This window comes from Micropterus dolomieu, linkage group LG03 (assembly GCF_021292245.1).
Source record: "Micropterus dolomieu isolate WLL.071019.BEF.003 ecotype Adirondacks linkage group LG03, ASM2129224v1, whole genome shotgun sequence".
Taxonomy (NCBI): domain Eukaryota; kingdom Metazoa; phylum Chordata; class Actinopteri; order Centrarchiformes; family Centrarchidae; genus Micropterus; species Micropterus dolomieu.
The window spans coordinates 19716088-19739061 of record NC_060152.1 but is presented as its reverse complement, the minus strand read 5'-3'; the positions used below and the strand labels follow the sequence as shown (position 1 = coordinate 19739061).

At 40.2% G+C, this 22974-nt stretch overlaps 1 protein-coding gene across 2 annotated transcripts in view; it reads right to left on the bottom strand.

The window, feature by feature from the left end:
• Positions 1–22974, bottom strand: part of ptprub (protein tyrosine phosphatase receptor type Ub) — a 165972-nt gene that overhangs the window by 109985 nt on the left and 33013 nt on the right. For both annotated transcript variants that reach the window (XM_046044278.1, XM_046044279.1), the window contains exon 2: positions 1621–1752. In XM_046044278.1, coding sequence (XP_045900234.1) covers positions 1621–1752 — 132 coding nt within the window. The remainder of the gene's footprint in view (positions 1–1620; positions 1753–22974) is intronic.

Below are 22974 nucleotides of genomic sequence, written 5' to 3'. Positions count from 1 at the left end.
CCCCTCTCTAAACTGCCCTGTGCCTCTGAGACTGCAGAGATGCTGGTCCATCATGTGTTTCAGCTCCATGGTATTCCTCGGTACATTGTGTCTTCTCGGGGCCCACAGTTTTCCCCTCAGGTGTGGAAAGCTTTCTGTAAGCCATTGGTTGTGACTGCCAGTCTCTCCGCTGGATATCCTCCACAAACTAACTTGGCAGCCAAAGAGGGGCAACCAGGATTTGGAGAAGGAGCTACATTGTGTCTCAGCCCATCACCCCTCGTCCTGATTAAACAGCTGACTTAGGTGGAATACACTCATAACTCCCTCACCAGTGCTGCAACAGGTATGACACCTATCATATTGGATTATCTGCCTCCTGGTGATTCGCTGATGCAGTCTGGTTTGGAGGGAGGCCCATTCAGCACTGGTCTGCTCAGCAGCCTGTAACCGGTGCCTTGCTGACCACCATCATACACTACCAACCTCTTATCTTCCTGGTGAGAAGATTTGGCTGTCCTCTCGCAACCTTCCACTTCCAGTGGAAACCTGCAATTTGGCACCCCAGTATGTTGGCCCTTTTGAAATTGACAATGTAATTAATCCCTGTTATGAGACTGAAACTACCTGCATCTAGTCCACCTGACTTTCCATGTGTCATTGCTCAAGTCTGTCTCTTCGTGCCCTTTGAGAACTCTGCCACTTCAACTCAGACCTTCTCCACTCACACTTCCACCAGACCGTAGCTCTCCAGCCATTCTCACTACCCTTCTGCCTGCCATCTGCCATCACCAGCCACGCTTTCCCTACCCTCCAGCCATGATTTTGTCATTCAACAATTTTTACTTAAACATCTCTATCGAGTCTGTGTCCACTCTTGGGTCTGTTTAAAACAAACAGAAAATAATGTTTTAGCCAGGGATTGGTTGAATTCTCATTACCATATCATAGACTGATTGAGTGGCTATACCCAAGGGAGGTCAGTTCCTTGATCATATTGCAAGTTTCCAATGTAGAAATACTTCAGAAGATAGCCCACTGCTTCCACTGATATTTCTGCTGAGAAGCTGAAACAGCACTCTTCTTTGTCAGATCCCTGTAGGTATTTGTTAATGCAGAAATGGAGGAGCGCCTTATAAACTATGCATGCCATCTCCCTCTGGCAACCACCAGTAGAGAGGATGATAGCACAAAAATGCTGGTTTCTATTAGTCCTGTGAGGCTGGTTAACATAAAATTATCCATGGGGATAGCAGGAAACAGACAAGACTGGGGTGAGTGCTTCATTAAAGCTGATGCATAATGGACGCTGGACATCTATTGGGCCTGATTTGCATACAGTTGCACTTTTTTCTTATGTTGGCTACACTGATACAAACAAAAGTCCATTTATTTCTCAGACAACTGAAAAAGAAACAGAAGCCCACGCCAAGCGCTGGCATGTATTAAAAAATAGCTTCTGGTCTTGAGGCCCATGAACTCTTCCTTGCTGTATTTCAGTTTCAGATTTATAGCAGGCCAAGCTCCTGGTCATCTCTGTCTAATCAAACATCTGCATGCTTACAGACATCTAAAGACAAAAAATGGCTGCAGCCTGCAAAAATAGTCAATCATAGATTTGTAGAAAAGAGGACCACTCACCCCGCAAGAGGTCAGAGCTGGCATAAGGTGAACTGTAGGTCCGAAACAGCAGCCAATCAAAGTCATCTTCCTCCCCCTGGGTGAAGTCACACAGACTGGGGTCTGAATCCTCTTCAAACGTGCAGCCTGCCGCTGAAAAAAAGCACAAACATTGAAATAAACAACATTTATGGTTGTACAGCAGTTTAAAAAAAAAAACTAACAACTGCAACAAACTAATTATTTTCCTTATTGTCTGTCAGTTCTTTTGTAATCGTTGTTGAAAGGCAATTGTTTCAATTGCTTGTTTTCTGACCATCAGTCCCAAACCCACTGATATTCACTGACTATCATAGAAGGCAAGTGGAAGTACATCAGCAAATGTTGTCAACACTTGAGTTTCAGATGACATTTTTACCCCCCAGGTGTCAATAGGAAAATACTGCAATAGATTTACAACAGATTGTCTGCACCAAACTGGATCTCCAGTACAAAAATAGAATTGCAAAGTCAACATTATCAGCACACAGGAACAATCAAAGGTCTGTGGCTTTTAACAGTGTCAGAAATTGCCAGGTATTAACAGTACCTGTGACCATCAACTTGATTGGAATGGTCAAAATCAGCCTAAATACGAGGTCACAACCCCATAGCCTTCACCGGCGTTTCTGTTTGAGTTGTACTAAATTAAATGTGTTTACATGTACAAATTCTGTCAAACCAACAGCAAATCGAACAGTAAGCTATAATTACTTTAGACTTGCACAAAAGAACACAACCCCCAGCAAAAGCAGTAATTGCCCCTGCACCTGAGGAGAATTACTCCTCCCATAAAGCATTCACAAACAAGACTTCATATCCCGAAAACCCATTCACAAAGGCATACAAATAGTAATAACATTTGGGGAAAGCGGGCACCCTGGGGAATGTAGTGATTATCATAACCTGCTATTGCACGCGCCAAAAAGCTAATTATTTCAAATTATATTTAATAGCTATGGCTTTATTGGCCCTTGGGTCCTGAATAATGTGCTTCAGTCGTTGCTCTCTGCATCTGTTGCCATATTTCACATTAGTCCATCAGTGTGAGAATTACACTGAAACAGTGGGCAGTTTGAACAGCCCAGTCAAAAGACCAGAGCCTGTGTCAGTGCTAATTGGAGCAGGACAGCACGAGATGTGACATGCTAATGATAGGAATATAACCATGAGCAGGTCCTGAAGGTGACCCCTGTGGTCTACAGCTTCATACATGGCCATTATTTTCTCTAATCTGCCATTAAACAAATGGTCTCAATATGAAAGGCTGCAGACAAAAACGCAGCTGGCATCACTGTGGGGATGATTCATAATTCTCTTTTTTACTACCAATGTATAAGGTAGCCACAGCTTCCAGTCATTAACAGGTTATGGCAATTGTTGGACTGCTTTGGAATGTTACAGGCCAAATACAATGTAAGATGACGACAGAGCTGGGTACCATTTGAAATTTTCTGTACCACAATTTAGTTTGCAAAATATAAACATGTCTTTCTGTAAAAGCCCTTTTAAAATATTCCCAAAATATGAATATAGTTTTGTGTTATATGGTTTTGGTTTTGATGTTCTTGTTTACGCTCTTTCCCATGTGTGTTAGTAGTTATTCACTTTCTGCCTTTGTACTTGTTCTTTGTCCTTATGTTATGTCAGCCGTTCATTGGTTCCGCATTCTCTGTTTTATTCTGTTAGATTCGTCCTTGTGTGTTTTCATAAGCTTTACTTCCTGGTTTATTTTGAAATGTTCGGTCTCATGTGTCTTTAAGTAAGTAAGTAAGTAAGTAAAGTTTATATGTATAGCACCTTTCACAGATAAAAATCACAAAGTGTTTTACAATAAAATGCAATACAATACAACAAACTAAAATACAGTAAGAAAATTTAAATACAAATGCAAAACATAGAACAAATCATAAAACCCCACATCTAACTAAAAACCTGCTTGAATAGCAGAATAGAGTCTTCAGTTGCTTTTTAAAAGAATCAACAGAATTCACACAACGTAGAAAGGGATGCAATGCATTTCACAGCCTAGGTGCCACTGCTTGGAATGATCGATCCCCTCTGATTTTAAAATTAGTGTGGGGAACCACTAACAGCCTCTGACCTGATGACCTCAGACTACAGGTGGGAGTATGAAGCTGTATCAACTCAGAGATGTAGGGAGGAACTTGACCATGCAGGGCTCTAAAAGTAAGGACCAGGATTTAATTGAATTCTATACAGGAAGTGCTGCTAAAACAAGTGTGATGTGTGCTCTTTTGTTAATGAGTGTTAAAAACCTTGCAACCTTGAGTTCTGAACAGCCTGGAGACGGTAAAGCTCCTTCTTGCTCAAACAAGACTGTTACAGTAATCTAAACAAGTGGAAATAAAAGCATGAATGATCATCTCCAACTCACCATTTGACACCAGTGTTCTTATTTTGGAAATATTCCTCAGTTGGAAGAAACAATTTCTGACTAATTGTATAGTGGTACTCCAAGGACATTGCTGAATCAAAAACGACACCTAAGCTCCTGAGGCACGGCTGGACAGACGAGCCTAAGTCACCAATATGCTGCTTTATCTGGGTGATGCTACTTTCAGGGGCGATAATTAGTATTTCTGTTTTCTCTGAGTCCAGAAGCAAGAAATTGTCACAGAACTACTGTTTGACACTGGTCAAGCAGTTGATTAAAGAAGACAATTTATGGAACTCACTTTCCTTAAACAAGCAGTACAGTTGAATATCATCTGCATACAGATGGTAAGATATGTCGCTAAATTGACAAATTATCTGTCCAAGAGGAAATATATACAAAAGTAACAGAATAGGTCCCAAGACAGAACCCTGTGGTTCCCCACATATGACAACCCTGCAGTTTCAGACATGATCCAATTCATATAAACACTAAAACTTCTACCAGTAAGGTAGGATGAAAACCATTTTAAAACTGATCCAGACATCCCAACCAGACCATGAAGTCTATTTAGCATAATATTGTGATCAATAGTATCAAAAGCAGATGAAAGCTTTGTATTCCTTAGAGTCAGCTGACATCATAATGTCAATAGAAATGCAGTTTCTGTGGAATGCTTTTTATGGAAACTAGACTGGAATTTGTCAAACAGCTTGTGATTCTCTAGGAAAAGGGTGAGTTGCTCTGCTACAACTTTTTCTAGAATTTTTGACAAGAATGGAAGTTGGGATATTGGCTTGTAGCTCTTAGGTTGTAATGGATCCAAACTGGGCTTTAAGTGCAGGCTTAACAACTGGATGTTTAATAAAACTAGGAATTACACAAGTTAAAAGTGAAGTATTAAGCATCTCTACAATACAGTGGCCAATAGAACCAAAAGCTTGTACAAATAACACAATAGGGAGAACATCCATAGGACAAGATGAGGGTTTCAATGTGTGTAGCAGAGGGGTGATGTCATGTAATGTCACAGGCTTAAAAGAGGAAAAAGAGTGAGCGAGAGACAGGACACATGCAGAGTTCTGAGATAGTGATGGTCAGATGTTTGCCCTGACATCTCTGATCTTATGTACACAGAAGTGAAGGAATTCCTTACAGTACGATTTAGAGGACACAATTGCTTAAGGGGCAGAAGGAGAAACTATTGCATTAATGGTGTCAAACAAATTTTTGGGATTGTGCTTATTCGAGGATATAAGAAGCGAAAGAAGCGAGTTCTCGCGTTTCTCAGCATCTTGTTTAAGGTAACCGTTAGTTCTCTAAGATGAAGCCTGTGAACCTCAAGTTTAGAAGATTTCCATAGACATTCAACTTTTCTACAATTTCTCCTAAAACTCTGGATTGTTTTATCTATACAAGGACAAGGTTTTTTTATGGGAGACAGTGCTTGATTTCACTGGTGCCACTTTATCTAAAATTGCTAAACACTGACTATTAAAAGACAAGATAAAAACATCTGCATCACTGCATCCCATCAGTGAACATGGGTCAAACAAGGCAGAGAACCTCTCAACAGCATCATGATTAATAATCCGCCTTTGGGCCCTAATTCTCAGGGGCAGAAGATCCAGAGAAAAGTTAATGTCAAAGAACACACAGCTATGATCACTCACATGAACATCTTCCACACGTGCATTTATTATATCAAGACCAAGTGAGAAAACAAGGTCCAGGGTGTGACCCTTAATGTGTGTGGGTCCAGCAACATGCTGAGTAAAATTAAAAGAGTCTGTGAATGTCTGTGGATTGGAGTTTTGTAACCCTCCCACATTTCTGCTGGTGCTTTCAGTTACCAGCCTTATTTTATTGTTTATCTACCACTTTCCTACAGCTGTGTTAACTTACTGCTGATGCAAATTGAACATTTCCTACTGCTGCATATTAGTTTTCCACCATTGAACCAGGCTTTTATTGTGAAACAGCTACAGAAAATGCAATGTCTTTCGCTGAATTAGCATAACTTTAGCGGTGCAACTATTCAGTAAAAATGTGGACATGTATAGCACTATTTGATCAGTGAATCTGTAAAATTTTACAGGATGAGATGGCAGGAGGAGAAACAGCCACATTGAGCTGGTATGATAAAGAGCTGCAGATGATTGGCTCTTGCTGTGCTTTGTGACAACCAGCAAAACTCCAGCATGTTATCAAGGTAAATAAAAGCTTTTACCTTGCCATGCTGGCCTATTTTTGCAGCTTGCCCGAAAGCAGCATGAGATACCAAAGAAGATGAGCCAAGTTGTTTCTGTTTTGTTTTAAAAGATTACAGTTGGTCCAGGGTGTTGAACTTTCTCCAGATGGTGTACTCACCGCAGCACAAACACACTCACAGTGCCCTTGCCTACGGCCAACCTCTTACATCACTCTTGCACCTCCAGTGATTATACGATAACACCGGAGCATATCTACCATCATGTAAGCTCGACCCATTGGGTGATAGTAGCAGCCAACCAGCAGGGGAGGGAGTGTGGGCTTCTCCCTCTAGGTTTGATTTATTGCCCCATGCTGGGCTGTTACTGCACAGATCTGCTGCTGAGGCCAGGGGGTTAATTGTCCCACACTGGGGTCTATTTCTAATAGAACAGCCAGAGATATGGGACCTGACACATCCAAACGCTGGCACTATATTATTCCCCGCTGCTTTGTTAAATGAAGCCTGCAGACTCCTCCCTGCAAAAGTCTCATCATCCAGAAGAAGGAAGCCGGGATGCGAAGCCAGCGCTGCACGGGAATGTCATCTCCTCACAACCCACCGGGAGAGATTCAGCTCATCTATCATGACAAACACACTCCCTTCCTCACCTCCTCCTGGAAGACCAATGGGTGTGTGGGGTGTCAGTGGCCATTTTTTACCTGAATAATTACAGCATAATTTAGTGCAATGGCCAATGCAAAGTCAGACACTGCCAAGATATTGTGGAATGCTGTTGTTAGCTCATATAAATCAACCTCAGTTTCAAGCTTCGTGCAGTTTGATAATTTGATATCAAACCTCATTTTTATTGTCAATTTACAGTAGTTAATTAATGCCACTACTTTCAACTTAGAGAAACATTTTTTGGGGAACGAATTAATACAAACCATAGGGCCAAACATTTGTGAGATTAAGGCTTTCTGTTTTCATCACATTCGATGTCTCTGATCTGCTAGCCAGGCTTGTGAGTATTTTAAATAAACAAAGTAGGCCTACAAAAAGAACAGGGTGCATCTCTTCTTGGGAGCAAAATGGAAGGACATGTTGATCAAATTTAACTACAAACACAACGGAAGCACTTGTTTCCAATCAATACCAGTTGAAAACACACTGACACCGGTCAGCAGTGCCACATCAACCTGCTGTACAGCACTAGTACTGTTACTGTGTGAGAATGAACTAAATGGAGAAGGAGTGAGATGAGAAAGATCTGTAGAGGATGAGGGGGGGAGAGTTTTGTCACTTGTTGGTTTTGTCACTAAGTTTAAACACTAAGTTAATTTTATCTTGAGAGCACCACCGTAGATCACTCAATATATCAATTACATAACCTCTGTGACTTTATAGCAAACCAAAATAACAGTGTAAATAATAAAGATTTACACTGTGGAAGTGATGAGCCACTCTCTGTCAGAGGATGGATGCAGTATCTCCTCTTTGATTTCGTAAGGAGATAAAGGAATGTGGCAACTTGTTTACTCCAATTTGCAGCTACATTCACTGGGACGCATAAAAATATTCCCTAGTTTTATATGTGCAGTTAATCAAGGCTGTGTGTGAGTCTTTCTCTGCTTATATCAGTTGTTAGTGTCATATGTATTAAGATTTGGTATCTCTTCCTCTGTTTACTTGTATAATCCCCTGCCTTGCTATCTAATTAGAGTGTCAGCTATGCACAGTGAATAAGTCTCTGCTTATCCCCTTTATTTGCATATGTTTTAAGCATAAGGACGCTGGCCTAAGCTTATTTAAGGTGCTACTACTCTGACAACTTTCCACTTGAATAAATCAAACACAGCAAAATAGGCATGGGATGAAATCAAAGAAGTGGCTGAGCCCTATGCTATGGTATCAACAACAGTTAAGTTGATATTTTAAATTAGAGCCACAGTCAAGACCACCTTAAACCAATTGTGGACTGTCAGAGTGCAATTGCAAAATGTACACTTTTTCTTTTCGAATATTTCAAAGAAAAAGAATGGTCTGTCGTTAAATACAGACAAAAAAGCCATAATTTGATCTGAAACTCGGCAGTTAATCTTTTCACTGGCTTCTAAAAGATTCAGTACAGTGAGTCTAACACCACAGGCCAGTATTTGTACAGACTGTAAAATAGTATTGCTTATTTGAGTACCATCAGCCACTCACAGATGCCGTAAAAGGCTGTATGTGAGAATACTGGTTAAATTCGCTCAAGTGATATAATTGTGAATGTACATGATAAGAAATTCTAGGCCCCTTGAACAGCTCACTGGGGGGATAAAACAATATATTTAATCCTTGGCATATGTTACAAAACCAGTCCAAGTCTGGGCTGCGGGTGAAACCCTTGGAAAAAAATATAGGTTACATGCAACATGGGTTAGCCAACATGGATAAAATCATCTATGGCAATACCTTCAATTGTATATCACACTATTGATATACGATTTTCTGAAAAAAATCAATTCAGAAAATGTTTGTGGATAAAATAACTGATGGGAACGTCTGTTTTTGGTTAATCCAGCAAGTTAAACACCTTACAAATACATATGTTTCATCACATTAAGCAGAAACTATATAAAAAACCCATTAAGCCAGTAAATAAATGCTCAGTGATTTGCAAAATTGCCCACACTGACATAGTGCAACCAAAGATATTACATAAAACCTTCAATGGTATAAATGGATTAGCGAAAGAGATGTCCACTTCTTCAAATTACTGAGGTAACTTTGCATTGCATTGTCAGACCTTCATGTTACCTTCACATAAAGCAGCATGATCAGTAAAGAGCAGATTTTTAATTTTTCTAAATGGGGCAATCAATGAATTAACTGATGTTTCTGCACATAAAGGAGTCCATCTCTAAAGGATCTTTCTGGCTGTCTACAGAGACCTTATTTACCGTGGCTCATATACTGTAGCTCAGTCAGTACATGCATTTTACCTGATGCACAAAATGTCCACAAATTCTACAGGTTACCACGAAGGCCAAGTAAACATCAGACCCACGACCTAAAATGTGTTAATTGGTGAACTGATAGCCAGTGGGCAGATGGGTTACTTCTGGAAGGAGCAGGGCTAGGATCCCAGTCTGTCACTGCTGTGGAGACATGTCTGCGGAGGAGAAGATTAGTATAGCACTTTCTGGGATGCCTCTCTTCTATGTCCCTGCCTCAACGATTACAGATTTAAACTTAGACTAAGTACAATTAAACTGCAATAATAGTTTCTTGCATCCTTCAAATTCAATGTCCAGTCTCAGTGGAAAATAAATAAATCAGACAAAGAGCGGAAGCAAGAGAGATAAACACACACAGCTGTGTACTCATGTGGCCCTGGAAATAAAAAGCTCCTGTCTTATTTTCTGAGAGCGATCAAAACCAAATGAAACTGCAGCCAACACAGACAAAAACACTTAAAACCTAGTCTCTTTTTTATAACAAAAATAGTAGTTATTAATGGGTAATGAACACCAGAACTTGTGAAGTCTCCAAATGCAGCGTGATGATGAGGCACGGATGCTTGTCATATCATCATCAACAAATGCAACCCAAACCATCCTGGGAACACAGCCCATCCCTGAGAGCTCTTCCACTCCACACCGAAAGTTCAGAGTCTGGGGTGACTGATTGTCTGGCTGGTGAGGATCCAGGTGTGAATGGGTGAATAATACCAGAGGCAGTTAGGGGGAGGAGAGCGGCTGATTTGCATTGCAGTGAGTGTGGCCCGATGTATCAGCAGGAGACAGGTATATTTATCCTCTACAGAGGCTCTCCTCCCCAGCACTCCTCTGGCTGCCTCTGAAAGCCATCCATCCCCACACCTGAATACGCAATGAAATCATCTCTCTGCCTCCCCAGGCATTAATAACTCAGCCCTGGTGGCTGGATGGGCCCGGTCACATAGCGAGGGCCAGGAAACAGATTGAGAAAAGAAGGGGTTGGAGATGGTGAACAGGTACAGTGGAGAGGCGCTGAGCTTCAGGGTAGACTACACTGAAATATGCCATAACAGAGCATCTAGAGAAGGAGAAGAAAATAAGGGACTGTAAAAAAAATTACTTGGAGGAGGGGGATCTGAACATTATGGTTCACTTTATTTAAAAAGGATGAACCTCCCAGCATTAATATTTTCGTTGAACTCTACCCTTTACTTAGAAAAAAATTACCCTTCTCACAATATCTTAACATAATGACACTATTGAACTGATAAAACTCCCTTCGCCTACTAAAAGTGCACAACAATTTAGCATTGCTGGATTTCAGAAAAGTTGAACATCGTGCAGCACAACCAGAGATATCTTTATTTTTTCTTTCAAGCATTCTTCTTCCTCTGCAATACCTGGTGTCTACATTACTCAAAATGCAACTTGATTACTGGCAGTTTTGTCAGACATTCAGTTGTGTTATGCCAGTAGCAACCAATTTTAGCCTCAAGCCACTAGCCTCAAGCTGAGATGAGGAGTGGGCTACAGCTGTCTGGAAAACTAACTTCTTTCTCACTTCAGGCAATTTATCAGACTTCACTCAGCAACCCTCTGGAGCTACTGCATATATCAGCTTTTTTGACATATGCAGCTCTCCCTAAGACCTGTAAATAGACTTTGATGTATGAATTAAGTTAAGTTACCCTTTTTCATGGAACAATAACTTTCACATGGCACCCAAATCGATTGAATTGGAATGGAATTTACAATTGCAAACAACAAGATGATGCGTCATGTTTAACTAATATTCTAGCCATCCTTTATTTCTGAACCAAGAGCTGTCGCTCTTGCTTTATATGACACATTTAAAATTTCTTGACGCATTTTACTACTAAGTACGTACATTCGGCTCCTAAACTGCAGGTTGTTCAAATCAATAATAATTTCCCTTTTCATCTTATGCAGGTGAACAATGACACTCCTACATCTGTATTCACACTGAACCCAAAGATAGCAGTCAGCTGCAGCTCATCTTGAAATTAATTCTGCCTTCACTTTAAAAGGACTGGTATAATATTTCCTCTTTGATGCTGGGTCGCTGATAAAAGTATCTCAGATGTCAGTAGAGTCAAAAATATTACTTTTCCAATATTAGCCCCTTCGGTGCTACTCTGAGGGCAACACAAAGGGAAAACAAGGATGCAAAGACAAGAGCAATCTGAGCTTTCCTCAAACTGTTGGTCTATTTTGACTTGATTTCTTTTCTCAACATTCATCTCCTCTTAGCATTTTTATTCACTTCCATACAAGATAAGACTTGGGACAAAAGTGGATCGCGACAGCAAAGCATATATAAAGGCCCATTTAACAAATCAGTTTCATTAGCAGAAGGAAATTTCAGTCTGACTAGTAAATGCCATATGCTGGTTCCAGACTCTAAAATGTGAGGATATCCTGTTTCTTCCTGGTTCAGAATAATGTATAGTGATTTCCTTTAGGTTTTAAGTCCACTAATTGATTCTAAAGAAAATTATCCAGCAAAGATACTCTAATTTTAGTTTCTCAATTGTGAGAATTTCCTGCTTGTCTTTGACATATATGATAGTAAAGTGCTTTTGAAATGGCCACCTTGGGCTCTGGGAACTTGTGATGGACACGTTTTAATAATTGTCTTACATTTCATTCACGAAAACAAACAGCAGATTAATCCATAATGAAAACACTCGTTAGTTAGGGCCCTATTTTGGACTGTGGGTTGGATAAAACAAGCAATCATAGATGTCGCCTTGGGCTCTGGGAAATTGTGATGGCAGTTTTACACCATTTTATGACATTTTATAGACTAAGGTTTAATTGATTAATCTCCTTCTAACAGTGTATGCATATGGTACAGGAACATCATAACAGTATAGACTGCACAGTATTTTGTATTCAAGATTTATAAAGTGAAAATCCAACACCAGAGGTAAATGTTCACATTTACTTATTTAGTAGTATAATTATTAAGTTACCCTAAAACCAACTGGCTTTCTCTCCTTTCATCTCTTTTTGGGCCATTTATTTTTTATCTAAAGATAATTTGTAAACTCATTTCCAATTGGATTCCTATAACGGCAAATGCTAATGTTATTTATTTGAAGCAGCTGCAACATATTTTAAATTAGTATTTGAGGCAATACCATCAGTGTCATACATGTTTGACTGATGATGTAATGTAATCCAAAAGGGGTATTTTAAACCTGTTAAGTAAGCAAGAGTAAATCCTTTGATGAAAAAAAGTAAATAACAGAGTCTGATAACGCAATACCATATGACAGTTTTTATTCATTCAAAAAAAATTATATAAATACTACACTATGACACACCTCACTTGTGAAATAATTAATGTCTTTAATTTAGATACTAATACTTTATGACCTAATCATAATGATCCATAATCCACCTTATTATGAATCATATCATTATTACATTCTCTACACTATGATGTAATTCAAATGTGCTTAAGGGGTGATTATGATGTTTCAAACAAAACACATTCATCGTAAATATATTACTCACAAGCGCACTACCAACTCTAGATCATCAGTTAAAAGGGATACAGTGAAAGATACACATAACTGGAGAGAGTGAAACTGTGCAGACTTGAACATTTCCACCTGTTGACATTTCCTGTGTGTTGTTGTAACAACTGAACAGCTAATGTAAATAGTTGATTCATTCCCTGGCTTGGCAGCTACCACTTCCTCGTTCGTGTGTGATTTCTATCACACCGCCTGCAGCATGAATGTGCTCTGTGATCACCATCAATTGAACAAAGGGGCGACCTTAGGGTTCATTTAAAGGTCCTGGGTACAGTGTCTGTGTTTAATGTCCACAATTATCTTGAGTTAACAAACAATCTCCCACACAAACATAAACTGCAAAGTTTTTTTTCCCACCCCCGAACTGACCTCAGCCAATTGCATGCAACTCCTGACCCGCTGGGCCAAATCCATTTGACTGTGCATCCTATTCAAACTGCTTATAGCGCCTCGAGTCCCCAGGAAAAAAAAACAAAAACTGGTGTCTATCAACTCGGCTAAACCACATCCCCCGAAGCAGCTTCACCGCTCTGCTGCCTGTCAATTCCACTAACACAAAGGCAGCCAACTGCTGTCTCCACAACCTGCAGCCTTTCAATTCCACTAACCCACATATAGGATCACACGAAGGGAGGGGAGTGGGAGTGAAGCATTTCACTGAGTACTGCCTTCCTCTCTTTCTCCCTCACAACCCATTGTTGTTGTTGGGCATGTAGCATAAGACGTGTGCTCGTTATTTCTCCTCTTCTTTCTTCATTTGGCATCAATGAGGGGGAGACAAAGGGCAGATGACTTTACCTTTTATAAAGGGTTTTTGTGGGTAGTTAATCCTTGATTTAGAAGCAGTTAACCGAGTTTACTCAACTGAGAAATATGACCTTTATTCACTTCTCAAAAATGTTACTGCGAGCATTAAAGAGGAATAGAGGTCATCATGTTGTGCTCTGTTTACCACCAACGATACCACAGGCACACAAGTTATAGAATACACTGGTGTTGCTTGATGCAAAAATCCTACAAGCTGTGTCGAACACCTACACCAAAGGTGAATTCCATGTGATGCACTCGAAAAATTACATAATATTAAAAATTAGAAAGCATTCAAAGGCAAGGTTTCTTCTAAGCCAGACAGGATTTTAATTCTTTAATTACCAATTTACAGTGAAGCTGAAGTAGCATTGTGTCTACTGAATCTGGGCGTGTATTTTCAGCCTATTGTGTAGGCTCTGAGAACTTGGTTTAAATTTAAATTTTTCGAGTACTTCTCAATAGCATTAAATATTCATGACAACATAAGCAGCAATCAAAGGGGGAAAAAAACATGTATGGTGATTATTTATCAAGAGTTTAACACTCAAAAGCTAATCTGCTTCATCCGGACTGTGAGGGTATAATTTGATCACATCTGATTGACACATTTGATTGGGGCACAGAAATTACGAGACATCCCCTTTTACCAAATGATCCCCACACACTTCAAACCAGTGAGGATAAACAAAAACAAAACATCAAAAATCACTTATGTGAAATAAATAAAGCTGGAAAAAAATGTGTTCATGTAAGAAGCTGATTAAGAAAATATTTCAGGGCCTTTAAGAGATGAATCACATTAAACTAGACACAAAGGTTTAACAGGACTAGTTATAAATCACAGCTAAGCTAGTCTAATGCTAACTGACAGAGCAACCGCCCGTGTGAACCTATCACATTAATGAAAGGAGGAAATCTGCATGGCAGCAAATGTCACAAACATCAAACAGTGTTTGTTGTTGAGTCTTAAACATGGAGCTAATTAATTGGATGGCACAATAGTCTTGGCTTGTCATTAATAAAAAATTCTGGTGAATCCACTGCTAAGTGCAAATGAGGCATCCTCCCATTTAGGCTCGGCATTTTAAGGGATTATCAGTAAAGAAAGGTAGAGCCAACTGTGCTACTGGTGCGCAAAGTCGTTTAAAGTACTTTAAAAAGAATTGAAGTGTGTCCTGTGTTTATGCAGGGACAGGGTCGGGATCATTCAACGTTGTTTAACTGATTCTCAGAGCGAGATCGCGCTGAAATCAGCCCTGACACAGGTGCTCTGTCAGGATCTCTAAATATGACACAAACCCCACCTTCAGTGCCATTTTACAATTAGGGCACAAAGAGAAGGAAATCAAAAGTTTGGACTTTAGTAGTTAAGACCATGGCTGTGTCCAACACCTAACTCATTTATTTTGACCCTCCACCATTTTACGTGACTATCTATATTCTCAGTATGAAATATGTGCCCTAAAAACTTCCCACAATGAAATGACAGATGTAGTGCCTATGGCATGCACACTTCATTTTTTCATTTTCATTTCATTCTATTTTTACAATCCCACATTGCAATGCGTTGCATTTTATAGATAGCGAAAATGGCCATTATAACTGGGTGTGGTATATTAATATAGGGAAGTTGGAAACAGGAGTGAGGGCCTAGCTTTAGCTGAGACCAAACACAGTTTTTTAACTACCTTGTCTCATTTTATTTCATATCATATAAGAATCCATCAGTAGCCTATTATTTATTTTCCATCATTTACACCACCTACATTTAATTTTTTGATTCTATTCGAATTTTAAATATTAGTATATATGTTCTGGGGGTTCATCATGAAGTGGGCAACAACTTTCATTTAATTGTGCAACCCTGTATTGTAGTGATAGACTGATTAATTTGTCGACTAATATCTGGTATTTTGAGATAATCGGCCCCAGCCAATGCCTGTAATCACGAGGTCGATCAACAAAAAATATAGCCAACATTGTCTGTGTGACTGCTGTAGAACGATGTTGGTGTTCCCCCTCATGAGTTTTGGGAATGCGGTGAAAAAGTTAGTTTCAAGCCCTAAATTTCCTCAGTCACCGTCGTCTTTTCTAAATACAGCAGACAATAATGCAGTTGAATGTTGTCACTTCTGACAATCTGTACCACGCTCTTCTTTAAACACCAGTCACATTCTGAAATCTAAAGCATAACCCAATGTATTTTTCTGTTTCATTCATTAACAAAAATTCCATCTGAAACAACACATTACTGGACAACCAATGTATATTAGGTTATACTCTGCATGGAAGAATGGAATTATACATGACTGTTCTTTGTTTCAGCATATCTGGACGTTATATTGATATATCAACCATCCTGCTCTCTAAATATCGACATCGGCCTTTGGAAAACCCATTTCACTCAACCACTACTGTGTTGTAAAATTAAAAATATATTAACCCTGAACCTTGAATGAGGGTCAAGGGTGTGGTTTTAGAATCAGCTCTTAACTCTTAGGAAAAGAAAAGAAAGGAAAGCAAAGCAAACTAAAACTGTCGTAAAAACCTTCCACTGAGGGACCAGCTTCAGTTCCTGTAAAAACAGACAACCTGGTACTCCAGATGGCTCTGTACAATCAGTAACTGTCCTATGGGGAAACTTCTGAACAACAATGCTAATCTGACTGACAACAATGTCAACAAGTGCAGCACTCAAAAATGAATAGAAGACAAACTGAACAATCAAATGTTTCAGAGGGCAACAAGTCAAACTCAAACTGAATACACACACTTATTCACCTTTTAACAGTTTCCTCCTCTCATTCCAGCTTCCACCTGCTCTGCCACCCTTTCTGGGCTGTCACCCAGACAGCCGTCAGTGTCCACCTGATCATCTAGTATCCGGGCAGCTCTTATGAGCACACGGCCCTTTGGCCTGCTGTGGATCTACTTCCTGGTGCAGCTGCCACCTGCCCAGTCGCGTGGTGTTTTGCATCAATCTCACTGTGGCTGGAGCCAAGTGGCCAGTCCAGTGTGGGCTCATATACGCATGCCTGTGTGTCTGCATGTGTGCCTCTGTCCGTAAACATTCATTTATATGGAATACACTGCTGCTGCTGCTACTGCTGCTGCTGCTGCTGCAGAGACACGGCGCAGACAGGCTGTCACTCAAACAAAGATGGACGTGCAGAGAAATGGAAATAGACATCCAGCAATCACACATAAGCATGCGCTTTCACAGTCAATCCAAGGAGAGATGGCCACAGAGACACCAAATAAACCTAAATCCTAACTGTCCAAACTGTCATAGCACATAACCTCCCTGCCTCTCTATTAATTCTTATTCTCCATTCTTGAGAGGTGAAGCAAGGAAGTGATTGAACTGACCCCAAGTCTTAGACAGTCCTGTTAAATGTCACTGCTTGCGTATGTGGCTTTCAAACTGTTATTGGTTTAGTGTTCGGCCACCTAACCTGCCCTGAACTGATCCTCCTGCACTGTAGCGTTCACGTCTAAAATATCCAGACTGAAAGACTAGACTTTGTTAGTTCAGCTGGTCTTCGGGGCAGACTTGGAATGTGTAATATCAAAGCTAAGTCTAGTAACTGGCCACCTAGCAGCCCACTCCACATCAATCTGTGGTGAGAATCTTTTTAGTCATGATATGAGTTCCAGACACGCAATGAGAAAAACACCTGGGCTGATTTAGGGTCACGCTGTGTATTTTCAGACATAATAAAGAAGCGTGCACAAGTGTTTCCACTGGTTCTCTCGGGGACTAATCAGTGAGATTCTGACTGTCTTTCTGCTGTCGACACCATGTGAAGATAAAAAGGATAGGATTGGGGCGGGGAGACTTGGCTGGGTGCGTTAGCGTCGAGAGATGAGGACAAAACCATGTTCCAGCCATGTTAGGCCAAGTGAAGATGGCAAGAACAAAAAGCCTTGTTCAAAGTGATTAGCCATGCCTCAGTCACAGCACTTTGAAGACAGACTGAAAGCTCTCAGGGTAGAAAATACCATTTTGAACAAATCTACTTTTCCATTCCGCCCCAGTGGTTTGGAGTCATCCAATTCACACCTGGAGAAATTGAATGGACTAGGGAAATGTTTAAGAGCCTCACTGTACAAAAAAATGTACATACTTGTTACTGCAATCCAAATATTATTGATACTAAGGTGATAATGTGTGTATAATACTCACAAAATATGATCACCAAAATTTCAATCCATATTTCATTGATGTGCTGTGAGTAAAAATAAAACAACTGAGTGGCTTCGCTACAGTGAGAGCTGGAGAGTAAAAGAGACAAAGATCATAGGGAGTGGCACTGTCTATTGGACCTTCGCCAACCTGTAGGGGACAGTGTTTGAGGTGGGAAGTCCTGGGGGGAACAGAGAGAGGGAAGGCTGCCAAGACTAGCTGTTAGAATGCTAATTAAACTATTGGCCCATTGTGAGGGAGGTGAGGGTGGAAGAAAGGGCTCAAGCTCGCCCCAGGAAGCACCTCTGTAGCTTCAAAGCAGCTGGGCGCACTGGGGCAAATTTTCCACTGAGTCATGCAAACAGGCTAGCGGTGGCCTTTCGATCGTTTGGCTGTCTCTCTGCTGATCACCGTTTTCTTTCATTCTCTCTCTCCAGGAATTTTTCCAGGAATCCCTCTGCCGCTTCAGTCGTCATGCCCTGTGTGAGCTGTGATGAGCTCCTCATGTGTGCGGAAGACCTTAAAAAGGAAAATACAATGCACCACCACATAATAAATTCTGCACGAAAATCGGTTGCCATGCTTTCAGTGCACTGACAACCAGCAGTGCTGTCTGTAGCAGGCATCTGTTTTTTTATACTCTGGTTTATTGGGACTATGAAAGTGGGAGTATCACCAACTCTGAATGACGGCCGCAGCTGTCTTGCTTTGAAGAAGTGACACAAGAGGCTGGAGAATTATTTGATGACTTGGCCGCTTCTTTTATTTATTTTGCGAAACATTATTGAAATGTATGTACTAGGCACTGAAATACTGTTGTTCCCAAACTTTAAACAGCCACAACTGTCAAGAGAAAATTCTACAGGTAGGAGCTCAGCACATTTGTCAGACCTTTCTGCACAACATCAAATTCAACATGAAAACGCTTCAAGAATACAGAGAATGGTCCCTTTGGGACCTACAAAGCATTAGTCCCTTTACACTCCATTTCTTTGAGAAATCCTATAATTCCGCTGCTGAAGACAACTTAGCAGATCCAAGAAATATTCTAAGAAATCTGCAGAATAAGGACATTCTGCTGGCAGATGTAAAGGGCCGCCGCTGGAAGATGGTGAGCAAGGGGTTCATTTGTTATATATGGCTGCTGGCCAGAAGAATAAGGGCCGTGCACACTAATGTGGACTCTGACTGCACATCCAAATTCCTCAAAACATTTTTCTTCTTTTACTGACTGTTATAGTTAAAGCTGTCTAAAACGGTCTCTGACTTCTGAATGAAAAGGAAAACATTTCTTGCAGTTTATTACTGACTATTATTTACTATGTCTTTTTAAATTCAGTGCACATGTCAAACAATACATTTTTATATATTTCAAACACTGTATCTAAAATTACCTGAATAACTCTCTTCATGGTAAAACATGAACCTGAAACCATGCACATGTTCAATGATGTGTATTAGTAATGCAGCAACAAACATTTCTCAGCTATTTCATGCCTGTGGTAAACTCTCTGATCAGCTGTGTGAATACAGGGTGTAACCCTGAGCATTAACAAAAGCCAACATAACAGCATGCAGAGCCTTCACAAATATCTGCGCCCTGCTGTGCTTCAGTTGTGATTCTGCCCCACTTGGTTAGCCTTGCTGATGGGAGACCCTACAGGCTACTTCCATCTCCTCACATATTCAGACACAGTTGTGGGGCCCATGCAGAGGGAACTAGAGGTTACACAGCCGCTCACGGAGAATTCAGAGGAGAGACTGGAGGTGTTGTTTAACTGAGGTTTCCACTTAACATGCCACGATAAAAGGACCAGCTTAAGCTTATGAGACATGTCTTTAGTTACCAATTTATTTGTATATATCTATTTTTCATTTTACAGCTTTAATTCATCTAAGATGACCCAGTTCTCCAAGCACTCAGTATTCTCTTTTGAGCATTGACAACCATAGACATCAAACACTAAATGAAATGCCCACACTCAAATATGTAGCATATCCAATCATCCAAATCAGATAAATAAGACTGGTATGCTATTTATCTTCTAAATCCAATCATGTTAAATTACACTTGTTTTACATCTATAACATTAACTATTTTTTTTTTTTTTTACAAATCATGCAATAAAAAACAAAATTCTTAATTTTTGTTCATGTAATAACAGACTAGCAACTGAGCAAAATGTAATTTTCATTTTGTTTCCAGAATATTCATTTTGGTGGGTAAAGATGAATCTGAACTCCCTTTGCCACACCTCTGCTTAAAAAAAGGATCATCTTCCACAGTCCATAAATGCACCTCAAATACATTTTCACGGTGGCACGTTGTGAAAGGTTTTAGCTGCTTTCAAAGACCAATGCGATTTAGTTAAAGGTCAGAAAATAATCCAATCCTTTCATGAGGTGTCTACTTGCAGCTTTTTTACCCTTTTATAAGTGCTGCACTTTTGTGTAATAATATCTTCCATGAAGGTGCAAACTTCAAGGTCTTGATGGGGGAAAAGGATTGTCAAGAGCAAGGTAACATTGTCACTCTGTAATCCTGCATATGGTGTGAAAGTTTTTAATTTGCATTTAAGTATTAGTCATGAAAGTAGTGTACAACTCTTCACAATAGAAATCTATTCTTTTAGAGATGAGTTTTCGATAAAACATAGCTACATACTGACACCATATTAGGAGCCATTTCCCTACCAATCTTCACCAGTGTTGGGCAGTAACACATCACTGTAATATTATGAATTTTCCCAGAACTGGGAACTTATGGTGTAAGGGATTATTTTTTCCAAAACAGTAATATTATTACAGTTACTAATCCAAGTAACTCTGCGTTACTGCGTTTCTGAGAGTTTCTGAGAATGAGTAACTGCACGGCAGGTCAACGGCACCGGACCTCGTGCTTTTCAAGTTAGCTGTTAGCCAAAAAGCTAAAGGAAGAATGGAGAACCAGGGAGACAGGCGTTCTTTCTGCAGTCGTAAGTATTACAATTATTGTGTGAGAGTCTAAGATGCATAGAACATTGTCATCTGTTGTAAAACTTTGTGCAACCAGCAAAACGTCTACGTCTGATTAATTGAAGCATCTGCTTAAGCAACACAGCAATGTAAAACCCGAACAATGAAACTGCGGACGCTACTGCCGGTGATGCAGGTAGGGCTGAAACGATTCATCGATTAAATCGATTAACAAAATGCTTCGACACAAATTCCCTCATTTAATCCATGTAACTTTACAGCACAATGTTTCGCAGGGACATTTATTACTGTCGCACATCGCGCTGACGCTGTGAACACCATAGACATCTGAAGATACAGACGCCCTATCGACCGATATATGATATAAAGTGACCAGACGCGAGATCAAAACTGGGAACATAATCCCCGAAAAGGGAGAAAAAACGAGGACATTTTCAGTTTGACTATAAATTTTTTTCTATTTTAAATTAATACTATTACTTCTATTCAGAGTTTTTTTCTGTATTTAGCCAGGGATAGGCAGCCAAAAACGGGGACTGTCCCTGAAGCCGGGGACATCTGGTCACCCTATGATATGTGATATAGGCTATGATAGGTATTTTGCAAATCACACACTATAAATATGATAGAGAAGTAGAAACAGATAGTGAGAGTTAAGTCAGATATTTTAATAATTTGAACCAATACAATATATGATTAACAAACAAACAATATATGATTAAATTATATTAGAGTCTACTTGAAGCTTTTTATATTTGTCCCTCTCTGTCACACACACACACACTGTACTACCACGTTCTTCTGCATCCATCTCCTCCCAGCCCTTGACATTTAGCAGCCCAACACACACACACAGACGCACATGAAAGCTTTGCATGAGCTAAAACCCCTGAAAGAGGACTGCTTTGCAGAGCATCTTTCTCATGCTCCCTTTCTGCAGTTCAAGAAAGGTGAGTTTGGCAATGTGGTGTAGCCTTATCCTGAGAAACACAGACACAACCAATGACAACAAGTCAGAATGATGGTTGTCGATGCCAAACTGTGTCTCCTCAATGTCTTCCCCAAGCAGAAAAACATACTCCATTCCAATCTCCTCCCGGACGATGTGTGTGACTGTCGACACCTTAGGAGCTTGCACTGTTGAAGCTCAGCGCATCACCCTCTCACAGTTCTCAGCACCTTACTATAATAATAATTATTATTATAATAATAAAAAAATAATACCTTATATTTATATAGCGCTTTACACAGTGCTCAAAGACACTTTACAGAACAGAGAAAATAAGAACAAAGCAACCTTAATATAAAAATATGGAATATGATTTATCAAGCCGGGTGAACACCGGCCGGTGCAGTAAACATAACGTTAGCCTTGCTAGCTGGCTACGATTTCAGTACAGTAATGTCAAAGATCCTTGCTCCTTCTCAACTCTCTGGTAATATTCTATTCACAAAATACAAGCAATAGTATGGTAATGTTAAATCTTACGTGTGAAAAGTAATCCCCCGAGCACTGTTTGCGATGGTCCGCCGATTTGAGCATGAATATGCTGCACAGTGCTCTGGCATCTTGCTTTCTTCAGCTGCGCAACTGGGAGTACGACCGGTTCAAGATGGCGTCCGCATTTCTTGTGCCCAGCGGCCAATAGGGCGTCTACCTCTATATATGTCTATACTGAACACGACGTGATTATAATGGCGCTGTTTGCAAAGTGGAGGAAGAGAGAGAAAATAGCGAGGTACAAAGAAGAAAGTGTCCAAAGTATGGGATTATTTCTAGCTAAAGAAAACAACAACTCTGTAATGTCACCGTCCGTCCACCTTAAAACGAAACTTACGTCGCCTCCGCAACAGCACAACGGCACCTTATCAGAAAGCACCGGTGTTCTGCCCGCGGACCACAGACAAGGTAACAGTAACTTTAGCAATTAACTGAAATCATGATTGATTGTTGAGTTGAAGGCTAGTCAAAGTAAGCCACAGTCCTCAGCTGAAAATGTAAAAACGTGCGTTGTTCTCCGCACTTGGGTGATGTTTGTGTTTGTAAAGCAGCTGTCTGGTTGTTCATCTGATGTTTGCTGTATGACACACTATGAATTTCCGGAAGGACTAATAAATATCTATTACCTATAAACGTGCACAGGTGAGATTACCGGGGCGGCGTCACCGCCAAGCAAAAGTACTTCTTAAACGACGCATCAATGAATCGTTGAAATAATCTA